This window comes from Osmerus mordax, chromosome 2 (assembly GCF_038355195.1).
Source record: "Osmerus mordax isolate fOsmMor3 chromosome 2, fOsmMor3.pri, whole genome shotgun sequence".
Lineage (NCBI taxonomy): Eukaryota > Metazoa > Chordata > Actinopteri > Osmeriformes > Osmeridae > Osmerus > Osmerus mordax.
The window spans coordinates 23,274,577-23,296,352 of record NC_090051.1 but is presented as its reverse complement, the minus strand read 5'-3'; the positions used below and the strand labels follow the sequence as shown (position 1 = coordinate 23,296,352).

Sequence of the window (21,776 nt, the reverse complement as noted above, 5' to 3'; positions counted from 1 at the left end):
AGAGACATGGTAAGCATGACAGGAAGAGAAGATATTGAAGTAAGATAGCAATGTATTTTTTAGGTTATGGAACACTTAGGCCGCCGAACACTAGGTGGCATTAGTGCAATGGTTGCAATCTTCCGTAGTCTAACCTCAGCCTCAGAAGAAAAATTGTGTCACGCAAAAAAAAACTTCTATATACATGGAAATAACATATTACTTAATTTCAGTTAAAGTAAAATTAATAATCAATTGGTTTGAGCGAGATTTAAACAGGTGTACCGTGTTTGGCAGTAGACTCGATGGTACACATGCTTACCCACTGAGCCACACAGCAAAGTTACTCTCTACAAGACAACAGGGGAGTCGATACGTTTATATATCGTTTTTACCTGTAATCCTAAATATTACTTTACGCCCTGGAGAAGAAGTTGACCCCCCCGTTTATCATTGTATAATTCGCACACCGTTCACCCGCGCCCATGATTCTCTACCTTTTCGTTGGGGTGGTTGGTACTTGTTAGTCATCGCGCTTAAGATGTCGGAGTTTCAGGGTTCGGCAGCGTACTTGTGACTTGGTTGAATGTTTTTGTTTTAGCGCTATTTCGACAAGTGGTCAGCTAGCTACATCAGTTTCATGATGCAAATCAGACTGACAAGGGTCATCTCTACGTGACATAGAAAGGTCATTTGTCTAGCTTGGCACACATTTTTGCTGTCATTAACAGCTTACTACTATTACAGTTTCCAATTAATCTTAATGTATTTTATTTTACTGTCTTCACAAGGCATTTTGTATGATCATACAGTAGTTCTGTATGTAGATGTATAAAATATAGGCTAAATATAACAATGCACACGTGATGATTTGTATTGCTTTTTAATGTGTTTTTTTATTCTTTCTCAGAAACTATAAACGCCATTCAATACAGCAAATCATAATACAGGGATCTGTACAGGCATAGTAGCTCATTCACACATTCTACGTCAAGGCGGTTTTGTAAAAGTGAACACACAACAGAAGATAATCCTTTCACACACAAATGTGACTAACATTTGTTAGTCACATTAGACACAAATGTGACTAACATTTGTTTGGTGATAAGGGTGCTTTTTTATTCAACAAGCATTAGGAAGACACGGCCCACACAAAAGATTCAACTGATGTTTGTTGAAAACAAAGCAGATATGGTCTCATGTAAGACTCATCAAAACAATACATCTGATTATTTGAATGAACTACAGGCAGCTGTAGGAGTTTGGAGTTGTGAGGAATGCTTTGCTTGAACACATTAAATCTCACAGGTAATTCACTTGATGCCAAACATGATTGAAAACAGAACATAACAGCACATGCATGTTCTTGGTGAGTAATATTGTAACATTCTAGTTAGACGTTGTTGTGACCTATTTATAAGTGCTTTCTTTGCTCATTGTTGTAGAATTTACCAGCTGAAGTCTTCTGTCAAGTCAGTATCAATTAAACGAAAATAATATCTAAAAACCTTTTAAAAAGGGATTTTACAAGAATGAGCCCTAACAATTTTAGCAATGATCATTTCCAATTAATATGTGTTCTACTCCAAATTTGGCCAGTCATGACAGTTAAAACACCGTATCAAACTGTAATATACTTTTCCAATGTTAATTCTTAATTATACCTCTAGAGGGCAACGTTTAAGTTCTGTCAGGATTCAAACAGGGTAGTGTCTGGAGTGCTTTGCTAAACCTGTTCAAACAAGAAAACTTTATTCCTTCCACCAAATATACAGAGAACATACAAAGCAAGTGCTCACACTTAGTAGTAATGCTGCTTTGCAGCGAGTGGATAACTGAGTTGGTATTTCACATTACACTACAACATTAAGTGCTTAACTCTGACCGTTTCTTATCAGGCTTTTGTCAAAAAGTCTGTTTGCAACTTTGTAGAGGTGTAATATTTTGGGCAAAGTCATTTTGACAATTTTTTTTTTGCAAGGGGTCCTTTTCACCATTCAACATAATGAATCAAACAACAAAAGAAATGCAGTGAAAAACAATATCAAAAAATAACAGTGACAAGCTTTAAAACAAACACACTTTACATTATATATATTTCAAATGCTGTCTCAAAGATCTTGTGATTTTCAAAGTAGCGAAAATAAAGAGTTTATTTTTTTCTTTTGTTAATCTTGATGTAGACTATACAATACACGTGTACAGATATATGAGATAACGTAAGTGACGGAGCAAAAAAATAAATATTTTAGTCAATGTTTTGAAAGTTTATATATTTATATATGTATATTCATATGTATATAGCTTACTTTCAGGTATGCCGTGTGAGTTGGCTGGCTAACACGTCCTTCTGGGATTAAAGCCTCTCTCATTCCTGTCATGCCACATACACCAGGGGACATATAAAGACCAACCATGACAGTTGGAACTTCACAACTGTCATTGTCACACCAACTATTTAGCCCTTGACACGTTCTGCTAGCTATGAGGCCTCAGTATTGTACAATGGCTGCAGGCTACAATACTGACCCTATGGTGAAGAGTGGTATAGTTTTACACAAATTCCTTGGATTGGATCAGAGGTGTTTTCTGTGCTGCAGGTTTTCTCATACAAATGAGTCTGCAAGTAGCATAACAGTATTCTGTCTATAACACTTTGGGTTAGGCCCCTGTCTAGGTGAGCCATGGTGTAACTGACCAGACTGTAATCCCATCCTCTGACAGCAAACCTACCACTGGAAACCCGTGGGGTATTTTGAACACAGTGTATTTGCCATTACAAATTCGGTCTTTTCGTTTTGTACGTCGTTGAGAGCAGGTATACTTTTTTCTTTAAAAGCTCTTTATAAAACATATGGTTCAGGCCCCAAGTCATCCATCGAGAAAGCAATCTGTAATATTTACACTGTCACCTTGCCAGCATGCAAAATGTCCTTGAATATGCTTTGCAAAAGGGCAAAGATGCAGACACAAAGATTAAAATACATACAGTATCAGTACTCGTATATTGAAAGAAAAAGTAGAGTTTTGATTAAGCAGCCATATTTTACAAAACATAGTTTCAAAACAAACCCTCTCGAGCGGGGCATATCTGCCCAGTCCACTTTTTAAATCTTTGGTTGACCCGTTCAGAAGCCTGATGGATTTACAATCCCCGTGTACACTGAACAACTTAACGTCTTCTTTTTTTTCCTCCCCAAAATAAAAACACTTCACGCTCACTGACCTCATTTCCTCTTCCTGCTCTTGTGTAACCCTGCAAGAGAGATCAAAATGGCCTCCCGTCCCAACACACACCACACACAGCCACACCTCACACAGCACTTCCTCTGTCGCCCACGTCAGATACACTCTGGAGTCCTTCCAAGAAGAAAAGCACACACACACACTCTCAGACTTACACTTTCTCAAACACAAAGTCATGCACCCACACTCACACATAAGAGAGCGAAAAAAAGGTAGTGACACAAAAACGCAGAAGAACAGAATTTGACAGATTACATGAGGGTGGTTAATAGATAACAACCCAAACAGATCAGACGCCAGGAGGCCCAGCAGGCCTGACCCTAACCCAGGAGACCAAACAGGGCTCATCGTTTCTGGGAGCCCAGCATGACTTTGGAGACGAAGTTGACGATGGCGCTGGCAGGCTGGTCGGCGTCCATCTCAGCGAAGAGGTGACTGACGTTGTCGGTCGTGCTTCCTTGCTTTCGAGCCACAAAACCAAAGAACCTGTGAGTAGAGACGTGTCTCAATAAGACAACTGGAGACTGAACCTGCAGCATTCTGGACACGTCTGTGTTGCCCAGCAAGAAGGAAAGGTGAGTTTGTTCATTGCTAGATAGTTACAGTTGTTCCTAGTAGTTACTGTGCCTATCCATGATGGGCTAACTCATAGTTGCCTTCTAGTTCCAACTGCTACTGTCCAGAGCTAAGGATCAATGATGTTCATGAATCATTATGTTTCTGATGTTTTTCGTGAGAAGGAACAGTTTCTCTGCAGCCTGCAGAGCAAGCTGCCTGCTGTGGATAGCAGAAGGAACAGAAACACTCACCTAGCAGAACCTCCTCCTGGTTTAATCCAACTGAAAACAGAAACAAACACAAGGAATGAGTGATGAAATATCAAGTACAGCCCTTCAGTGTGTGTGTGTGTGTACGTGTGTGTGTGGGGTTGTGTCTGTGTGTGTGCTCACTTTCTCTCCTGAGGGTCAATATCACAGAACGTGACAGTGTTGATAGGATAGTGGCGCCGGAAGAATAGCCTAAGAAAGAAAAAATAAAACAAATAAATAAAAGGTTAACACAACAAGTTGTCACTTCTCCAATGCCCGTCAGACGCACAACACGTGTTTCATGTCAAACCCTGTGAAGCAGTCGCCTGAAGACGTACTTTCTCTGGTTGTCAGTGAGGGTGATGCCCTGTCCGGACACCTTGAAGTGGACGATGGTGGCGGTGGGCGGTGACGAGGCCGCCAGCGTCTCGGATACGGCTTTAGCCACGGCCTGGGGCCCGGTCAGAGACTCCATCTCCACAGAGTTGATGTACAGCACGTTACATGCTGGGAAGAGAGAGGAGGCCATTAGATCTCAACACTCAGGACAGCCAGTCACGGACCCTCCCCTCGGATCTACATCCTTTTAAATGAGAGTCCTAAATGAGAGATTGGGATAATAGGTGTATAACAGGAGACTAGACTCTACAAAGTGCTATTTAGGTTATTATTCAAGTCAGCGACAAAGCACAACCATTTAGAGTATATATATTAGTGTTTCTTGTCCATTCCTGCATACATCCTTTAACAGACACATCTGTTCATGCAAAACTCAGTGTCTCAGCAACGTGCATGCTTTCCGGAACAAGGCTGAAGACAAGGGAAAACAATCCAAGGGAAAAGAAACAGCCGTATTTGCCACAGAGCATCAGACAGCTGCTGTACAGGCACACTGCAGGACTGCAGCGCTGGACAGGCACACTGCAGGACTGCAGCGCTGGACAGGCACACTGCAGGACTGCAGCATTGTTAGGAGGTTGACAGGGAGAGCAGGTGAAGCTTCTGAAGCTGAGAAGTTCAAGACTTCTTCTTGGCTAAAATGCAGGTCATTCAGGTAAGGAGTTGCATTACAAATCAGACAAAACCACATGAGCCTCGGGGTTTACCACTGGAGTCAGCAGGGGGCCTCTGGCCTGTAGCGACAAGGAAGTGACATCAGCATTGGGGAGGGGGGAGGGGGACTAACAGTGTCATGGATTCTTTTGCCATGAAATAGAAACGGAAATGACCCCAGCGTATTTAGTTCCATTTGACCCTCTACTGGTGTACAATAACTTCAGGATGCACTTGTTTTGGTTCACTGAGGTGGACACAGTTTACCATTTTCCTGTTCATTTGCAGCAATGCTAGGTACATTTACGTTTCTTTCATCTAGCAGATGCTTTGATCCAAAGCGATGTACAAATATTGGAGATGGAAAGTACAGCAGCAGAAGAGAAGGGGTCAGAGGTCAGGGGTCAGTACCTGCTCCCTGCTTGAGAAGCTCAGAAGCTGGGTTTGTGGGCGTGGAGATCTCTGGCATCTCTTCATGCAGATCTGTAGAAGGAGCAGAGGTGGAGGAACAGTCAACACAGACACTCTCAGAGGACCGTGCTGTCATGGTTAAGTCCTCTGTCAGGACCTGATCCAGTGTTCCGTACCTCTGGTGGGGATGGCCAGCTTGCAGGGCAGGGCCAGGGGGGTTATGGAGTGCTGGTATACTAACGCAGAGAGGCATCCTGCACACACACACATGCACACATTGGAACATTGATTTAATCATTTTAATCATTTAATTAATAATGTTAAGACAAGACTTTCACGTTCTCCCTTTTAGTCACACACGGAGAACGGGGGGAAAATGTCTGGATTTTTGTGCCATCGAATGTGAACACACACACACAGTCAGTCAGTAACTCACGCTTGCTAACTCACTCACCCTCACGCACACACATAGAGGGGGGACATATGAACCGTATACCAAATCCCATGCTATTATTAGGATTAGACTTCCTGAGATGTGAGCATGTTGTCCTTAGACTGATGGATGATAACTGTTAAGTTATCAGTTAGAAGTCTGGAAGTTCAGGTCTTTTCATATCTCTCAGAAGACACCGAACACACTGACATGCATACTATGGAAAAGCATACTGTGTGTGGGTCTATTGCTATGTTTTCATGCACATGAGGGAGATGCACGACTGCAGGCTTTCTGTATATAATTAAGTGTGTGTGTGTGAGAGAGCAGAGAGAGAGAGACAGAGAGAGAGAGACCGAGACAGAGAGAGAGAGAGACCGAGACAGAGAGAGCAGAGAGAGAGGGCAGAGAGAGAGACAGAGAGAGACAGAGAGAGAGAGAGACCGAGACAGAGAGAGAGCAGAGAGAGAGGGCAGAGAGAGAGACAGAGAGAGAGAGCAGAGAGAGAGAGACAGAGAGAGAGGGGGGAGAGAGAGAGACAGAGAGAGAGCAGAGAGAGAGAGACAGAGAGAGAGGGGGGAGAGACAGAGCAGAGAGAGAGGGCAGAGAGAGAGCAGAGAGAGAGAGACCGAGACAGAGAGACCGAGACAGAGAGCAGAGAGGGAGGGCAGAGAGAGAGAGACAGAGAGAGAGCAGAGAGAGAGAGACCGAGAGAGAGCAGAGAGAGAGAGAGACAGAGAGAGAGGGGGAAGAGAGAGAGACAGAGAGAGAGCAGAGAGAGACAGAGAGAGAGGGGGGAGAGAGAGAGCAGAGAGAGAGGGCAGAGAGAGAGAGACAGAGAGAGAGCAGAGAGAGAGGGGGGACAGAGAGAGCAGAGAGAGAGGGCAGAGAGAGAGAGGGGAGAGAGAGAGCAGAGAAAGGGGGCAAAGAGAGAGAGGGGGGAGAGAGAGCAGAGGGAGAGGGTGACTCACCAAAGTAGGGTTCGTTGGGACAGCCCTTCAGCTTGACCCCCTTGGGACTGGTCTCAATCAGGAAGTGTCTCACTAGCTCGTTAGTGATGTCACCAGCTACCCGGGCACCATGGAAACAAACAAGCAGACAGCAGACCACAAACATTACCAATCAGTTGTACGCCAGATATGACAAAGATTCCCCTCGGCTGTTCTTCCTCCACCCAACAACAGCCCAAACAAGGAGGATAAGCAGAACAGTGGAAACTATGATGATGTCCGAGGCTAGTTAGGTTGTCCTCTCAAACAACCTCAATCTTTATCTGGACAATAGTACCAGGTCCTGGGCTAGATTCTCATATGTCCAGTTTGAGTGGCAATTCAGTAAAATATCAATTCAAGTTGCTAACAGCCAATAATATGTGTTATGATAATTCTGATGTAAATGCCTTCATTTGGCAGACGCTTTTATCCAACGTGAAGCACAGGGGATCTGGGAAGCATCGCTCTGTTGGTCTCCAGTCACACCACTGAGCTAGCCACCATCCCTAAGAAGCTTAAAGGTCTTAGAGCGCAGGCCTCAAATAAATCAAGTCAATAAATGTTTGTTTTCCAGCAGCTTGAGAGGTGAGGGAATGGAGTCAGATAGCTCAACTGGATTAGCGTGACATGCAATCCTGCTGATCTACTTCCAAGCTTCTGATAGGCCAACTCCTGAGACAGCATTCTGCTGTGCTAGAGACTCCCTCCCTCCCTCCTCTGTAGAGAACAGCCCCTCCCTCCTCTGTGCTAGGAACACTGGTTCTACCTCATACTTCGATGACAGGAGGAAAACCCCAGGTATTTGTTTTCATCAGTTGTGCATCAAGAACTGAATGTTCCTCTACGTAGCCAAACCCTGCCGAGGGCCATGAGCCAGGATAATCAGCAGTAATGATGGTGCTTTCAGCACGGCGTACGATGCACTTAGCTCCGCTCAGGACGTTAATACATGCAAGGGACGCGCCAAGCAGCCTCCCTCCCCCCCCCACCTGCAGTAGCCCACCACGCCTCACACCCCACCACCCCTCACACCCCACCACGCCTCAGGAATGCATTCAACATGGTATGTAACGTACAACGTTCACAATTCGCGACCGGTGCCAAGTACACAGGATATGTAAAACCACATTGCCTCGTTGCCGTAAATGAAACCGTTATCTGCACTTTCCGAGCTTCAACACAAACCATTCTTGTCATCGCCATCTCGGGCCCAACTAGTCCTGACATCCCTCAGACCACGACCTCAGAGACACTCTGGCTGCTGTAGTGCACCTTCACAGCTACACTGTACTCATGTAGCAGAGGGGCCAATCCAACGCAACACACAAACAGAATACAGAACCTATGCAGATAGAATTTAGAAACCCACATAAATACAACACAGAACCTACACGGATAGAATTTCAAACATTTAGAAAGTGGAGCAGAAGATGTGTGATGAGAAGGGCTTGGTTCCAGCAGGACGTCCGGGTGAACACCCTGACACTGCTGGGAGCTGGCGCTGGTACCTTTCTTGCTGTGTGTGACGGTGGGGGGGGGTGAGGCCACCTTCATGGCCAGGCCGTAGGCCCCCCTGAAGGAGTGACTGTCCCGGATGACGAACGCCCCAGGCTGCCTCTCCCTCAGCAGGGTGATGGCTGAAGACAACAGAAGAATGAAGAGGTCAAAAAAAGAGGAGAAGAAACGATAAAGAAGAGATGCCACAGTGAGACAGGAAGGATGAAGACAAAGGTAAGTACAGTGATGTCAGACCAGTGGTCTGTTCACGGAACAGACATGTAATGCATCCCTGACATGCTGTCTATGTGCCCCCCCTGTCCACACATGACAACTTCAACACTAAGTAAGATAGATGACAAACACATGCAGATGTTTTCTGGTCACCAGCCACTAACCCATTTCACATGGTGCATGACTGTGTGTGTGTGGAACTGTTCAGTGTGTAATGTCCAGGGGGATTTGTGTGTGTGTGTTACAGTATGGGTTTGTGTGTTACAGTATGTGTGTGTGCTACAGTATGTGTGTGTGTGTTACAGTATGTGTGTGTGTGCTCCGTAAAGCATCACAGGTCTACTGTGGATAAATGGGCATGTTCCTACTGCATACATGTCAATGCATGTAAGTGTGAGTATGTTTATATCTGGGTGGGTGTGTGTGAGTGTGTGTGAGAGAGAGAGTGTGATGTCACTGTAGTGGAGCATGTGCTTGTGTTTAGGGCAGTATCTCCAGAGTAGGTGATCTAATCCAATAAGAACTGTGAGAGGAACCAGATGGTCTAAACAGGCCTGACCTCACAGCAGCCAGCACACAGCAGCACAGGACACAACCAGGACTCCCTCGCCTGTGAACCAACGGATCCTCACTGCCTGAGCAGTGGCCTCTATACAGACTACAGTACTGTCAGCACAGAGAGCCATGTTAAAAGAATTAGATTGTTCCTGTGACCTTCCAGTCAACGCTTAAAACTGTACTGAGAAAAGAATCCTTCAGACACAGGCGGGTGAATCTGGAGCTGTTGGTTCTTTTGCCCTCGAAGTAACAAAAGCAGAAATAAGTGTGACGTTCAGTATTCACTCTGAACAGTCAGACTCACCTTGTTCCCGGGAGATGTCTGGTTTGTACCAGAACTTTGACGTGTCCTGGACAAACTTGACATTCAGCCTGGTCTCTGGGCTCCCGTCTTCAACAGAGCAGAGGAAGGTACCACAGGTCAAGCTACGTGTTTACAAGCTAGATCTCCTTTATACAAAACACACGCAACACGACACGCTAGCACATGCAGCGTACTAAAACGTCACACAGTGAGACCCGGGTAAAGAGGCCCTCGTTCCGTCTCCTCACCCGCCATGTTGAACTTGGAGAAGTCTGGGAGGGTGTGAAAGTGGCTGGGGGGGCTGCCCCCGCTGGACACGGGAGACGACAGCTTCCCGTTCAGGGTCCCGTACGAGACGCCCCCGTTAGGTCTGTCCCCGCTTGACATGCGTGTCTTCTCTGGCAGCTGAGGCTGGACGTGAGGCTGGGCGTGAGGCTGGGCGTGAGGCTGGGCGTGAGGCTGGGTGCCCGGACCTCCCTGCCAGGCCCCCATCATGGCGGCCCCCCCGTCCAGGTACCCTGCGGGAGAGAGGGGGAAGGAGGGCGTGCCCGGGCCGTGGTACCCTGAGGAGCTGCTCTGCCGGGACAGGTTCCTCTCGTCCGGGGTGGCGTAGCCGCTGTGGAGGGGGTGGCGGTCCAGGCTGGGGCTCCGCTGGGACACCTGGGACACGGACGGCTGGCGGCTGAGGGCGGGGCTGCTCTGAAGGGGCTGGGTCAGGGAGGCCTGGCGGCTGAGGGCGAGGCTGCTCTGAAGGGGCTGGGTCAGGGAGGCCTGGCGGCTGAGGGCGGGGCTGTGCTGGGACACCTGCCCCAAGGACGGTGTTCTGCTCAGCAGGGGGCTGCTCTGGGTCCCCTGGGACATGGTCAGGGGGTGGCGGCCCAGGACTGGACTACCGGCGATCCCTGCTTCGAAGCCGTTGGCCGGGGATGGCTGGCGGGCCGTGACGGGGCTGCCCTGATTGGTGGCCCTGTTCTGGAGGGAGGGGCTGTAGGAGGAGCAGGGGGCCGGGGTCCGATGGAGAGTTTGAGGGCTTCCGTGTGAGGGGGACCCCGTCGCCATGGGGACCCTGGTGGGCTCCGAGCGAGGGGGGCTGGGGTCCTGGGAGATGTAGCCACCCAGGAGGCTGCTGGGGCCGGGGTAGGAGGGGCTGGGGTAGGAGGGGCCGGGGTAGGAGGGGCCGGGGTAGGAGGGGCTGGGGGTGCTGTAGGGCATCTCTGAGGGCTGGGGGCTCACACCTGCATCAGTGGTTGGTTGTGAGATGGGGCTCACGCTACTGTTAGCAAAGGTGTGGTCTCTGTAAAACATTATCAAAGAGGAGATTCATTGAGTGTTCACTGTTTCAACATTGAAAAGTAGGATATGTGTGTCCTGGTTGTCTACAGTGGGCCTTAGCATGTGTGTCATGTAAACTCACCCATCTGTGGACTGGAGAGGGCTACTGCTGGACAGGGGGGCGCTGGGGGAGGGGGCGCTGGGGGAGGGGGCGCGCTGGCGAGCTGGGGCGTCTCCTGATTGGCCGAGGCTTAGGGACGACGCGGGCATCACACCGCCTGCTGCAGCTGATCTGGCCACAGACTCCACGTAGCTCCTCGGCTCTGCAACAACACAACCAAACACCTTTCAAATGAGCTCAACTGACAACTACGAACTTGCTCGATAAACTCAGTAAAAAAATCAGTTCAAGTTCAGGTCAGAACACATGAAGTAACGTGTGCCGACTGGTTTCCAGTCTTGTAGTATGTTCCCGAGGGTCTGCACATGTCTGGTCTGTGTGTTTAGATCGACAGGTAGTCCTGCTGTCAGAAAGACAGCAAGTCTGCATGAATCCTTTTCAGGTTACTAAACTGAAAACATGCAACATTTAAAAAGCACTGATGGATGAAACAGATGAACATGAGCACTCTGAGGTGTTTTTATTTGACACAAAAACCCTCTAAAGAATGAATTAATAGAGGTTGTTGATAATTTATGAACTCAATTACATACCACCAGCTGCAAGGTTACCTCAGACCTCCCCAACATAGCTGTCTGTCTTTATGTTCGCAAAACACCCAACCCTGACAACCAGGAGTTTAAACGCACGGCAGAGACACCCTCGAGGAACCCGCCTCAAGAAGAGCTCTGAGGTTCTTGTCCAATAACTGAGCATCCCCAGAGCCTGCACCCCTGGACACATCGCCTGCAGCTCATAAAGCTGACAGCCTCCCTCCCTCCCTCCCGCTCCCCGTGGCGAGACAGGCCTGCTCCTAACACAGGACACGTGTTTTACGGCTTCTCTCCAGTTGTCCGTGATGTTTACAGGACAGACTAACACGAGGAGGGTCTGTTACGCCTCACGACCGCCTGACAGCCCAGCCAGCCCTTGTGCTCTGAGGAGGATCACCTGGAACTGTACCTTCACCGCAATGTGAGACAAATAAATAAATACTGATGGAAATGATGTTGACTAGGAAGAGGGAAGTCAAGTCTCAATGGGAAGTAGAACCCAGTCAAACGGTGTTGTCACTTGCAGGTGTGAGGGGGGGCAGTGGAGAAGGTGAGGTGTAGGATTCGGAGAGGTACAAATAAATGTTGTGAATGACTGGAGTTGACAGGGAGGTGGAGATGCAGGATGTTCTGCAGCTCCGCTGGTCTTACCTTCTCCAGCTTCAACACTGTCATCATCTGAGGCACAGAGAGAGAAGGAATCGTAAAGCCATGAGAAACAGAGAGTACCGAACGAAGGGTGACGAGGGGAAGAGAGAAGAGGTGTGTGTGAGTGTGGAGAAATACACCTGGATAAATATTTATGTGTAGTATCAGAATACAGACTAACTGTATGTGTCTGTACTGTGTGTGTGTGTGTGTGAGTGTGTGTTGCACAGTGTGTGTCCTGTCCTGCCCCTGGAAGCAGCTGAAGTTCCATGTCTGGAGAGTCAGCCATCCCTCCTACAGCCCAGCTCCTTTCCCAGTAATAACACCCTAATGCACTTGGCTCCATCCATCCAGTCTACAAAGCGTGGGCACGGGACATGATTAAACAGAGCGCAGCCTTATTTACAAGGACCTTCATGAACTCCTGTTTCAGGGGGCCTTCTCAGAAGCAGCCGAGGGCTGTGAGAACCTGCCACTGTGAACGAGCTGCTGCTTTGAAGACAACATCAACATGCAACCCTGTGAAGGTGGCCATGCATCAGGCTTTCAGATGGATTCCAGCGTCGCTAAACCCAATCCAGTTTTTAACCACATGAGATGAAAAGACTGCTCAATTTACAAGTACTCATGAGCTCACTGTTTCTGAGAGGAGGGGTATAAGCTAGTAAAACCAAAATAAAGATGTGGTTTGGATGTGCTGCCAGAGTGTGATATATTTAGCTGAAGGAGACAAATGTTAGCTGCTAAGTTAGCAGCCTCTATAGGCTGAAGGGCTATTTGGCAATCCTAACACATCTGTGTTTCTGGCTTCAAGTAAGATGTGCGGTTCCAAAACTGCCAAATAATACTTTCAAGTCGTACAAACTGATTCTCGTGCTGTTTGCTTTAATACCAAAGACCCAAAACAAATCTGATCCTAACCCTACACTTGAGGTGCACCCTGCAAAGACCTGTACAGGATCATATTATCCAAAACATCTAGACAGAACATACAACAGGAAAATCCTGAAGTATGTAAGATGAATCCTCTTCATGTGGACAGCATACTCAATATTCTGTACAGAGCCTCCAGATTGTAGATGTCAGCAAGTGGTATTTAGGCCATGATGTGTTACACAAAACTTGTGGCCACAGGTGGGACTTAATCAAAACCTGTGCATCGGATAGTTTCATGTTCAAACTATTCGGATCACTCGACAGATCACTCGACTCAGGTGAGTGAATGTGGGTCACACACTGACCTCACCGTGTTTTTACAGCAGCACCCGTTCATATCAGATTTCCTACACAGTTGACCACACATGCTTTACTATAAAATGTAAAGAGAAGGTTGTGTTACAAAGATGTCCAGTAGAACCAAGCTGGGTGGAGGAGAGGAGAGGGAACACTAGGAGGTTCTAGTGGAGGAGAGGAGAGGGAACACTAGGATGTTCTAGTGGAGGAGAGGAGAGGGAACACTAGGAGGTTCTAGTGGAGGAGAGGAGAGGGAACACTAGGAGGTTCTAGTGGAGGAGAGGAGAGGAGAGGGAACACTAGGAGGTTCTAGTGGAGGAGAGGAGAGGGAACACTAGGAGGTTCTAGTGGAGGAGAGGAGAGGAGAGGGAACACTAGGAGGTTCTAGTGGAGGAGAAGAGAGGGAACACTAGGAGGTTCTAGTGGAGGAGAGGAGAGGGAACACTAGGAGGTTCTAGTGGAGGAGAGGGAACACTAGGAGGTTCTAGTGGAGGAGAGGAGAGGGAACACTAAGAGGTTCTAGTGGAGGAGAGGAGAGGGAACAGCAGGTTGCAGGGAGTCTCACCTGAGCCGGTCTGCTGCAGCAGGATGTCAGCAGGGTTGTGGGGCTTGAGGCCCAGGGCGGACAGCGGCGTCCTGGCCAGGCCTGGTGGAGAGCGACCTGTGGGGGGAACAGGCACAGCTCAGGCCTCTAGGACTGTCTCACTGACGGTCTGGACAGCAAACACCTGAGCGTGGTTATCTACTGTATGCATGTTCAAATGTGGATTTGTATGTCAGGTGGCTGAGTGGTTAGGGAATCGGGCTAGTAATCAGAAGGTTGCCCGTTCGATTCCCGGCCGTTGAAAAATGACGTTGTGTCCTTGGGCAAGGCACTTCTCCCTACTTGCCTCAGGGGAATGTCCCTGTACTCACTGTAAGTCGCTCTGGATAAGAGCGTCTGCTAAATGACCAAATTGTATGTGTTAACATTTCTTTTTTTTTTCTTTTTTTTTTTTTTGATTGCTCCAATATGTCAAATACTTCAGAATCTCTCAAGAATGTATGTCATTCTACACAGGTGTTTTCCATCAAGACAGCGAGGTAGATCACATGACCCTGAGGCTGACAGACAGGTAGCTGACAGACAGGTAGCTGACAGACAGGTAGCTGACAGACAGGTAGTGGGCCTCGTGCTCTACATGCAGGTCGATCGTCACGGTGTGACAAGCCCCTGGTCATGACATCATCAACTGTCAGCAAAACGTGAGACAACGCGTGTCATACACACAAACACACCATTACAGCACAGCTGCGGTCAAGGGTCAGGTCAGTTAGAGACACCCTCTAGAGTGGGATGGATATATGTCAGGACTGTGGCAACAGTGATATGAGTCACAGTATATAGCCACAATCATACTTTAACTGTTGCAGAACTACAAACACTACAGTTCGACCAAGTCCTGATTTTGGCTCCAAGACAAGATTTGCTTCAAAACTAAATGTCTTAACTTAATTTCTTAACTTAATGTCTTAACTGACCATAAGCTTTGACCTCAACTGCCTCCTGAATGAACAAAGCAAAAATCAACAACCACACAAAAACAACCAAACACAATGATTAGACTAGACGGGGGGGGGCTGGGAGTGTGACGGGAACCACTGCTAAGCATACAACAAGAGTCATGTGGAGAGCAACACCCATCGAGACAAGGAATATCAACACAAGTTTCTGTCTTCATGCTTGTGTTGTGTGCAGCCTACCAGCGTGTGACTGAGTCAAGGTAAACATGTCAGAAATGGTGGCTATATGATGTGTGTGTCTCCAGTCTATGTGTTTGCTAACAAGGTCTAAACAGGTGCTGCTCTCCTGCTGCATGCTGGGTAAAGCAGGGTAGGGCTGTGGTAGGCAGAGGGATCTAGGGGTAGGGGCACTCAGAGGTGAACCAGCTGCTGTGGGTCTAGGGACGTGCATCCTCAACTTACCAAAGTAACAATCGACTGTTTGTTTGGTGAACTACAGGCCCTGAACGTGTCAGGCGGGGCGACTGGAAATGGGGACATTTTGGGGACATTTGACGACTTGGAACACTGTTCCTCAGCATACTGTGGCGGATGAGGACCTAAACAGCTTACTGTTACTGATCCAACAGTTACTGATCCATCATTAGCTGTTCATACTGCCTATGGTGATACATTAGAACAGGGATTGAATCTGGGATTATTGTGGTGCACCGTGTATCGTGGTGCAGGTGAGCAGAAACAGAGAGGGATTCTGTCTCTACAAAATATGATGACTCAGCCATTTTGATGTGCTAAAACAATTCCAGGCCATGTAGACCAAGATTAATTCTCCTCTGCCTACACTGTATGTATCTGAATGGGGCATTGTGTCAGCATGTTGGAAATGTAGTTTACTAGCAGTATATTTAGTTTACTAGCTGTATATTTTACGGGTGGAGGCCAGGAGAGACGGTCCTTTCGCTCTCATATTTTAATGACGTTGCTGATTGGTCGGCTGTTGAAGTGCACAAGTTATAGCTTTTACCTATTTAATTATAAATTCATTGTGCTCAAGAATGTCCCAGCTCTTAAGAGTTACCTATGGTAAATTGCACTTGTTTACAACAATGACTGTATTTGCCAATTGTTTTGTTTTAAAGGGTTTTTCAGTTAATATCTTGCGAAAAGATAAGAGGTGAAGAAATTGTATTGTTGAGTTAATATCCTCTAGTACACTTATCAAATCATGAAGTCAAAGTGTAAACATCAGTCTCGTCACAAAAAGCACCCTAGCCCAAACTTAACATAAACACACTCTAACAGAACAACGTGTCATATCCTGTTTGGAAATATAAAATATTCTCAGCTGCAAACATAGAGGAGAAGTTCTAAGACCTAAAAAGTGAATTCCCACAAACCATAGCTCATTTTTACCAGCTTACAGTAATATGTTTCTACACAACAGAAAGCCCTTGTTTCCTTGTTCCCTGTCTTGCCCTGAGCCCCCCAGCGCCCTCTGTCTGCGGGAGGGGAACTTACACAGGTTGAAGGAAGGGGTTTGAGGTGAGACGGGGAATGCAGGGGTTTGGGGTAACACCTCACCACCAGCGAAGGGCGTGGGGCTGACTGGAGCCCCCTCCAGCTCCTCGAAGGCTTCTCTGTAGCTGTGCATGTGTCTCTGGAAGACAGAAACACACACACACTCTTCGTATGAACAACAATCACTACAATTCAGGAGTGTAGGTGGGTGGGGCAGTTAAATATACTTTCCTGAATAATAATAAGTGAGGGTGACAGATTTAGCAGTTTTCTGAAAGTGCCATGTGATGTGAACCCTCGGCTGTGCTCTCCCCGCACTGGGAGCCCATGCAGAGCAGCAGTGTACCTCCTTGGGTCGCCCTCCAGGGTTCAGCGCGATGGCGTTGACGAACTCCGGGGAAACGCAGCGCACTGGGGATCGCAGCGGGCCGTCCAGGGAGTCAGGGCCGTCCGGGTTCCCCTCGCTGGTGGTGCGGCGGCGGGGCGGGGCGGAGGACTCGTCAAGGGCCATCCCTCGGGACTGGACACCTGGGGGGACAGGCGAGGGGACACTCAGCACCCTGGAACCTGCAACGTCTGACCTCAGGCCTCCGCTTCCTGTGCCGCCTGTACGACTGCTATGCTCATTCATAACCTCTAATGACACTTCATAAAAGCCTCTAAACCAGGGGAACAAGGCCACAGATGCACGTGTCATGCGCTGATGAACACTTACAACAACACATAGCATTCTAGCAGAGCACACAGCATGTGGCATTCATAAATACCACATTCCTGGTTAATAAACATAGTTGTGTTAGTAGTCACTGACTGCGTGAGCAGCAAGTTTCTGGTAGCTTTTTCTACTCAGGGCCAACGTGTCCCCCAGTAAGCTAACAGAGACTCCAAAACTGACCTTTTAAATATGCTACATGAACGATCCAAATTTCTCACAACAATCAGGCCAGTGTTTGTAATAACCTCAAGAGTTTCTGCTCCGGGAACAAGGCTCGTAGTTTATCATGAACTAGCTGCTACATCAGTGTCGATTATATCCCAGTTATCTCAGTAACATTCTACAGCAGCTAATGTTTTTGGATGGACCTCAAAGAAGCTGATAAGCTCTTTCCAGTGAGCCGGTTAGGATGAAGAGGGAGAGCTGCTAGAGTAAGAGTTTTAGTTCAGTGTGTGTCAGCCTGGTGGGGTAAGCTAACCAAGACAAACGTGCTGCTCTGACTGGGAAATGCTATTCTTGGCATGTGCTCTGGACAAAGATAAAGAACACTGCCAGTACAAATAGTAACAAAAAAAAAAGGCACAAGAAGCAATTGTTTTGGAGGGAACCTTCAGTGGGAAATTTCTGGGGATGAAGGTTATAGTATGAATTACCTAAAGGGGCCTACAAACTCACATGGAATTGTTTATATTGAATACTTTGCTTGGCAAAGAACACGTCACATGTTTTCCCAATGAAGATCGAGTTCTGGACCAAGATAAGTAGAAGAAGTGGCCCAACACTATGCTGGGGTCTACTTGGTAGCAAGAACGGAGATTGTCAACCAACTTGACCCTAAAACTGATTCATGGATCTTCTTAGTCAGTTCTGGCAGAACATCCTAAAGATGGAAAAGCATGCAGACACACCCTAGTGTGAGCGCAAGACTGTTATGGAAACCATGAAAAATATTTATGAGCCTTCACTCAACCTCTCCTGGCCGTGGGGGGAATACGCTAGCCGTGTTTCCACAGGGGTGACTTAGCAACAGCATTATCCTGCAGCTGTGCATCTCAGACACAAACATCAGTTTATTTTAAAATAAAAGAGGAGGAGGGCCACACAGAGAACAGCATGATGACGTGCTGGTCATTTACATCACTTAACTAACTGATAGTACTTTTAGGAACAGCATTGAGGATCAAGGGCAGGTCATCTTCTCCTGAATATCAACCATTAAATTGATCTAATAAAGAGATAAAACGTTTGGAACTTGTTTTTTGCTGAATAGTGCATATCAACATGACTAGATCCTATTAAGTGTGATCCATGACGGAGTCAGACCTGCACATGTGTCATTCATATGCTGCCTGATGACATTCCTGACCTCCGTCCAATGGCGTGGCTTCTAACGCATCACATGTGCGTGCTCTGGGTTTGATTTGCGTGGAAGGGGCGTTGTCTCTGGGCTGGCGTGTGAACAGCATGTAGCCCGTTTCCCCCACCGAGCCTGGAAACACGCAAAACAGATGTACCCAGCATGCACTGCTCCACGGCGCAGCGCTGTCAAACACCGGCCCCGTTGCCCTGACGACGGGTAATGTGTCCCAGATGAGGAGAGAGCTTCCCAGGACTGACGTCGTTTTGGATTGTTTTGTTTTTCCTCCCTCACGTTGCTCAAGCGCTTAAAAAGGCTGATATTGTATAGGAGAGCGCGGAGCCAAGGAAATAAACATGCTGGTTTCCTGTTTCCAGGGGCGTGGCCGTTATGGCTGAGACTCCTGCGTGTGTGTTTACGTCTGGCCTTCTAAAGGTGACGGATGTGCATGGAGAAAAGGGATCATCTGGGGTGAGATTTCAAAAGCTCTGTGAATACATTTTCTTTAGTCTCCTTATATATCCAAATATGTTCGAAAACAGGTCTGAGAGTCAACTGTAATTCACTTCCTGTGGCCGAATGACGTACATAACCGAGGCAGAGGAGAAGAAAGTCTGTCCTGATTCAGAACTGACCCTAGCGTCCACATGACGTATTCTGAGATCTGCAGGCTGGTCAGCCAGGTGAGACACAGGGAGTCCCAGTCACTGCTTCTGAACCTGCCAGGACAAGCTCTCTGTCCAGGGAGGCAGAGCCCTGCTCTCTGGAACATTCTCTCTGCTCCTGCATGAACAAAACAGTCTGCACGCTGGCCTCTGCCTCCCAGTGGACATATAACGCCTTGACAATGTTTCCAACAGAGGCGGCCTTTCCCCTGGATCTGGTGTCCTTTGTCTGCCTTCTAAATGTTAAAACAGAGAGGAAGAGTGCAGCCTTGAAAGAGGCTAGTGTATCCTAGCCTTGGTGTTGTTCCCTGAGATTTGGCAGAGCAGATCTTGTGACATGCAGTCTTCAGGCTGAAGACAGAGCAGCCTTTGTGCTTCCCTTGTCGCACTCTTGTGAAACTTCATCATGACTCAGTCGCTGACTCCTGTTTGCTGCTTACCCTTGTCAGAGCAGGTCAGCTGTGGCCAGAGAGAGCCAGCACCTGACTGTCCCTCGCTCACAGTTTCAGGAGGGCCACAGGACTGAGACGTAAGCTGAATATGATAGTTCAACAACACACAGACTCACAGAGAGAGAGACAGAGAGAAACAGCAAGCAAGAGACAGTGAGATAAAAAGAGGTTCTGTTGCAACAAAGGAATGTAGGCAACATGCAAGCACTGCAACCAGAGGAGAGGGTCTGAGTAAGCAGAGGAGAGGAGAGGAGGGAGGGGAGAGGAGGGAGGGGAGAGGAGGAGAGGAGGGATGGGAGAGGAGGAGAGGAAGTAAGGAGGGGAGAGGAGGAGAGGAGGGAGGAGAAACAAACCAGATAAGTAGGAGGGGTGAGGCTCAGACTGAGGTGAAGCCATGCCCTGGACTCTGGCAGAGTACTCTGGACAGGTGCATGATGGAGTCAGGACGGGGAGGATGATGAAGATGATGATGAAGAGGAAAAAGAGAGTTTTCAACAAAGAAAAGGGTTAAAGTGAAGAAACAGAACCATGGCAAGCTATTGCCTACCGTATCATACTGCGAACACCTGGACTGTGAACGTAAACATCTCTAAGTGCTGAAGACAGATTGACTGTGTACATACAGTAAACAATGTATCTGTTTTACAGTATGATAAGACTGTTACAACCCGCTGAATTGTGTTTAGTCAAACAGTGTTTGTATGATACACAGTCAGCAAGCAAAGTTGGAAGTAATAAAATGAGCCTGTGTCATATTTACAGTTCCTGTGTGTACACAGGGCTTCCTACACCATGGTGCCATGACTCTAAGCCAGCGCCTTGCCATTAAACAAGCTTCCACACACAATGGATTTCCATGTCACTGCTCTACGCTGTTTATACAACAGACTTGTTCCCCTCCTGGCTGCTCTGCAGGACCCCTCGTGTGTTTGGTTAGGACGGCCAACTTCCTGTGCTGGGGACAGCACTTCCTGTGAGCATGTGTCTGACCATGTGTCTGATGAGTGACGGTTTCACAGCTGAAGAAGCGCAGCCAGGAGAAGAGAGGAGAGACGTGTTTTCTTAAGAGCTTGTCACACTGACCCAGGCTGGCTTACAGAACAGGTCTTATCTGTCCTGTCTGTCACTGTTGAGCCCTACTTACAGCTAGACAGACACCTGGATTAGAGGACCAGGGGAAAACAGGGGCTGTGGAGTCTGAGTTTACAGTTATGTATGAAAGGACACTGGTGGACTCGACACATTGTTAAAACATGTTCCTACAGCATGGGACTGTTTTCTGGGGTTCATAAACATGCACGGCTTCCAACATACCTCAAACAGGCTCTGGACAGTCATTTTCCTCAATAAAACTGCGTTACGTCAAACACATGCCCCGCAGGATTGAAACTCTGTTCCCTAAGGCCTGGACCAGATGTACCAATACTGTAGGTGTGTCCCTGCAAGCAGCAGCGTTTGGAAGGCCAGGGTGTGCTGTAGATACAGCCCATCACAGAGCAGGGATCCTGGGTTGGAGGACTGTGTACAATGGCTTGATTGTGAGCTCGGGCTCGTATCAGCGCCAGCCCGGCAACTCAAAGGGATACAGGGAGCCAGGAAAGTCAAGCTGGCGTAGCGAAGGATATCTGGGGGTCGCTACGTGCTCTCTGTACAGGGAGGGGTATCTGGGGGTCGCTACGTGCTCTCTGTACAGGGAGGGGTATCTGGGGGTCGCTACGTGCTCTCTGTACAGGGAGGGGTATCTGGGGGTCGCTAGGTGCTCTCTGTACAGGGAGGGGTATCTGGGGGTCGCTAGGTGCTCTCTGTACAGGGAGGGGTATCTGGGAGTCGCTAGGTGCTCTCTGTACAGGGAGGGGTATCTGGGGGTCGCTAGGTGCTCTCTGTACAGGGAGGGGTATCTGGGGGTCGCTAGGTGCTCTCTGTACAGGGAGGGGTATCTGGGGGTCGCTAGGTGCTCTCTGTACAGGGAGGGGTATCTGGGGGTCGCTAGGTGCTTGTGGGCTCTGTACAGGGAGGGGTATCCATGTTGTTCTGCAAGATGTGCTCATTCTTATCCTTATTCTTATTTTTATATATATTTTATTTTATATTAAATTGTTTTATTCTTAGATTGTTTAGTTCTTAGGAATAGTTAAACTTCTGTACCTTTACTTAATCTAAGATTCGTATATGTTTAGTGTTTG

General features: G+C 47.8%; 1 protein-coding gene across 4 annotated transcripts in view; it reads right to left on the bottom strand.

Annotated features, from left to right (window-relative positions):
• Nucleotides 1–845: 845 nt before the first annotated feature.
• Nucleotides 846–21,776, bottom strand: part of tns1b (tensin 1b) — a 75,118-nt gene continuing 54,187 nt past the window's right edge. For 3 of the 4 annotated variants that reach the window (XM_067251179.1, XM_067251180.1, XM_067251181.1), the window contains 15 exons: nucleotides 16,751–16,932; nucleotides 16,405–16,543; nucleotides 13,949–14,044; nucleotides 10,931–11,111; nucleotides 9,765–10,810; nucleotides 9,517–9,603; nucleotides 8,432–8,560; nucleotides 6,903–6,998; nucleotides 5,675–5,752; nucleotides 5,499–5,570; nucleotides 5,141–5,167; nucleotides 4,373–4,541; nucleotides 4,176–4,244; nucleotides 4,035–4,064; nucleotides 846–3,711 (listed from right to left, as the gene is read on the bottom strand). In XM_067251179.1, coding sequence (XP_067107280.1) covers nucleotides 3,570–3,711; nucleotides 4,035–4,064; nucleotides 4,176–4,244; nucleotides 4,373–4,541; nucleotides 5,141–5,167; nucleotides 5,499–5,570; nucleotides 5,675–5,752; nucleotides 6,903–6,998; nucleotides 8,432–8,560; nucleotides 9,517–9,603; nucleotides 9,765–10,810; nucleotides 10,931–11,111; nucleotides 13,949–14,044; nucleotides 16,405–16,543; nucleotides 16,751–16,932 — 2,543 coding nt within the window. In that variant the 3' untranslated portion in view covers nucleotides 846–3,569. The remainder of the gene's footprint in view (nucleotides 3,712–4,034; nucleotides 4,065–4,175; nucleotides 4,245–4,372; nucleotides 4,542–5,140; nucleotides 5,168–5,498; nucleotides 5,571–5,674; nucleotides 5,753–6,902; nucleotides 6,999–8,431; nucleotides 8,561–9,516; nucleotides 9,604–9,764; nucleotides 10,811–10,930; nucleotides 11,112–13,948; nucleotides 14,045–16,404; nucleotides 16,544–16,750; nucleotides 16,933–21,776) is intronic. The other variant, XM_067251182.1, reaches the window with a different exon arrangement.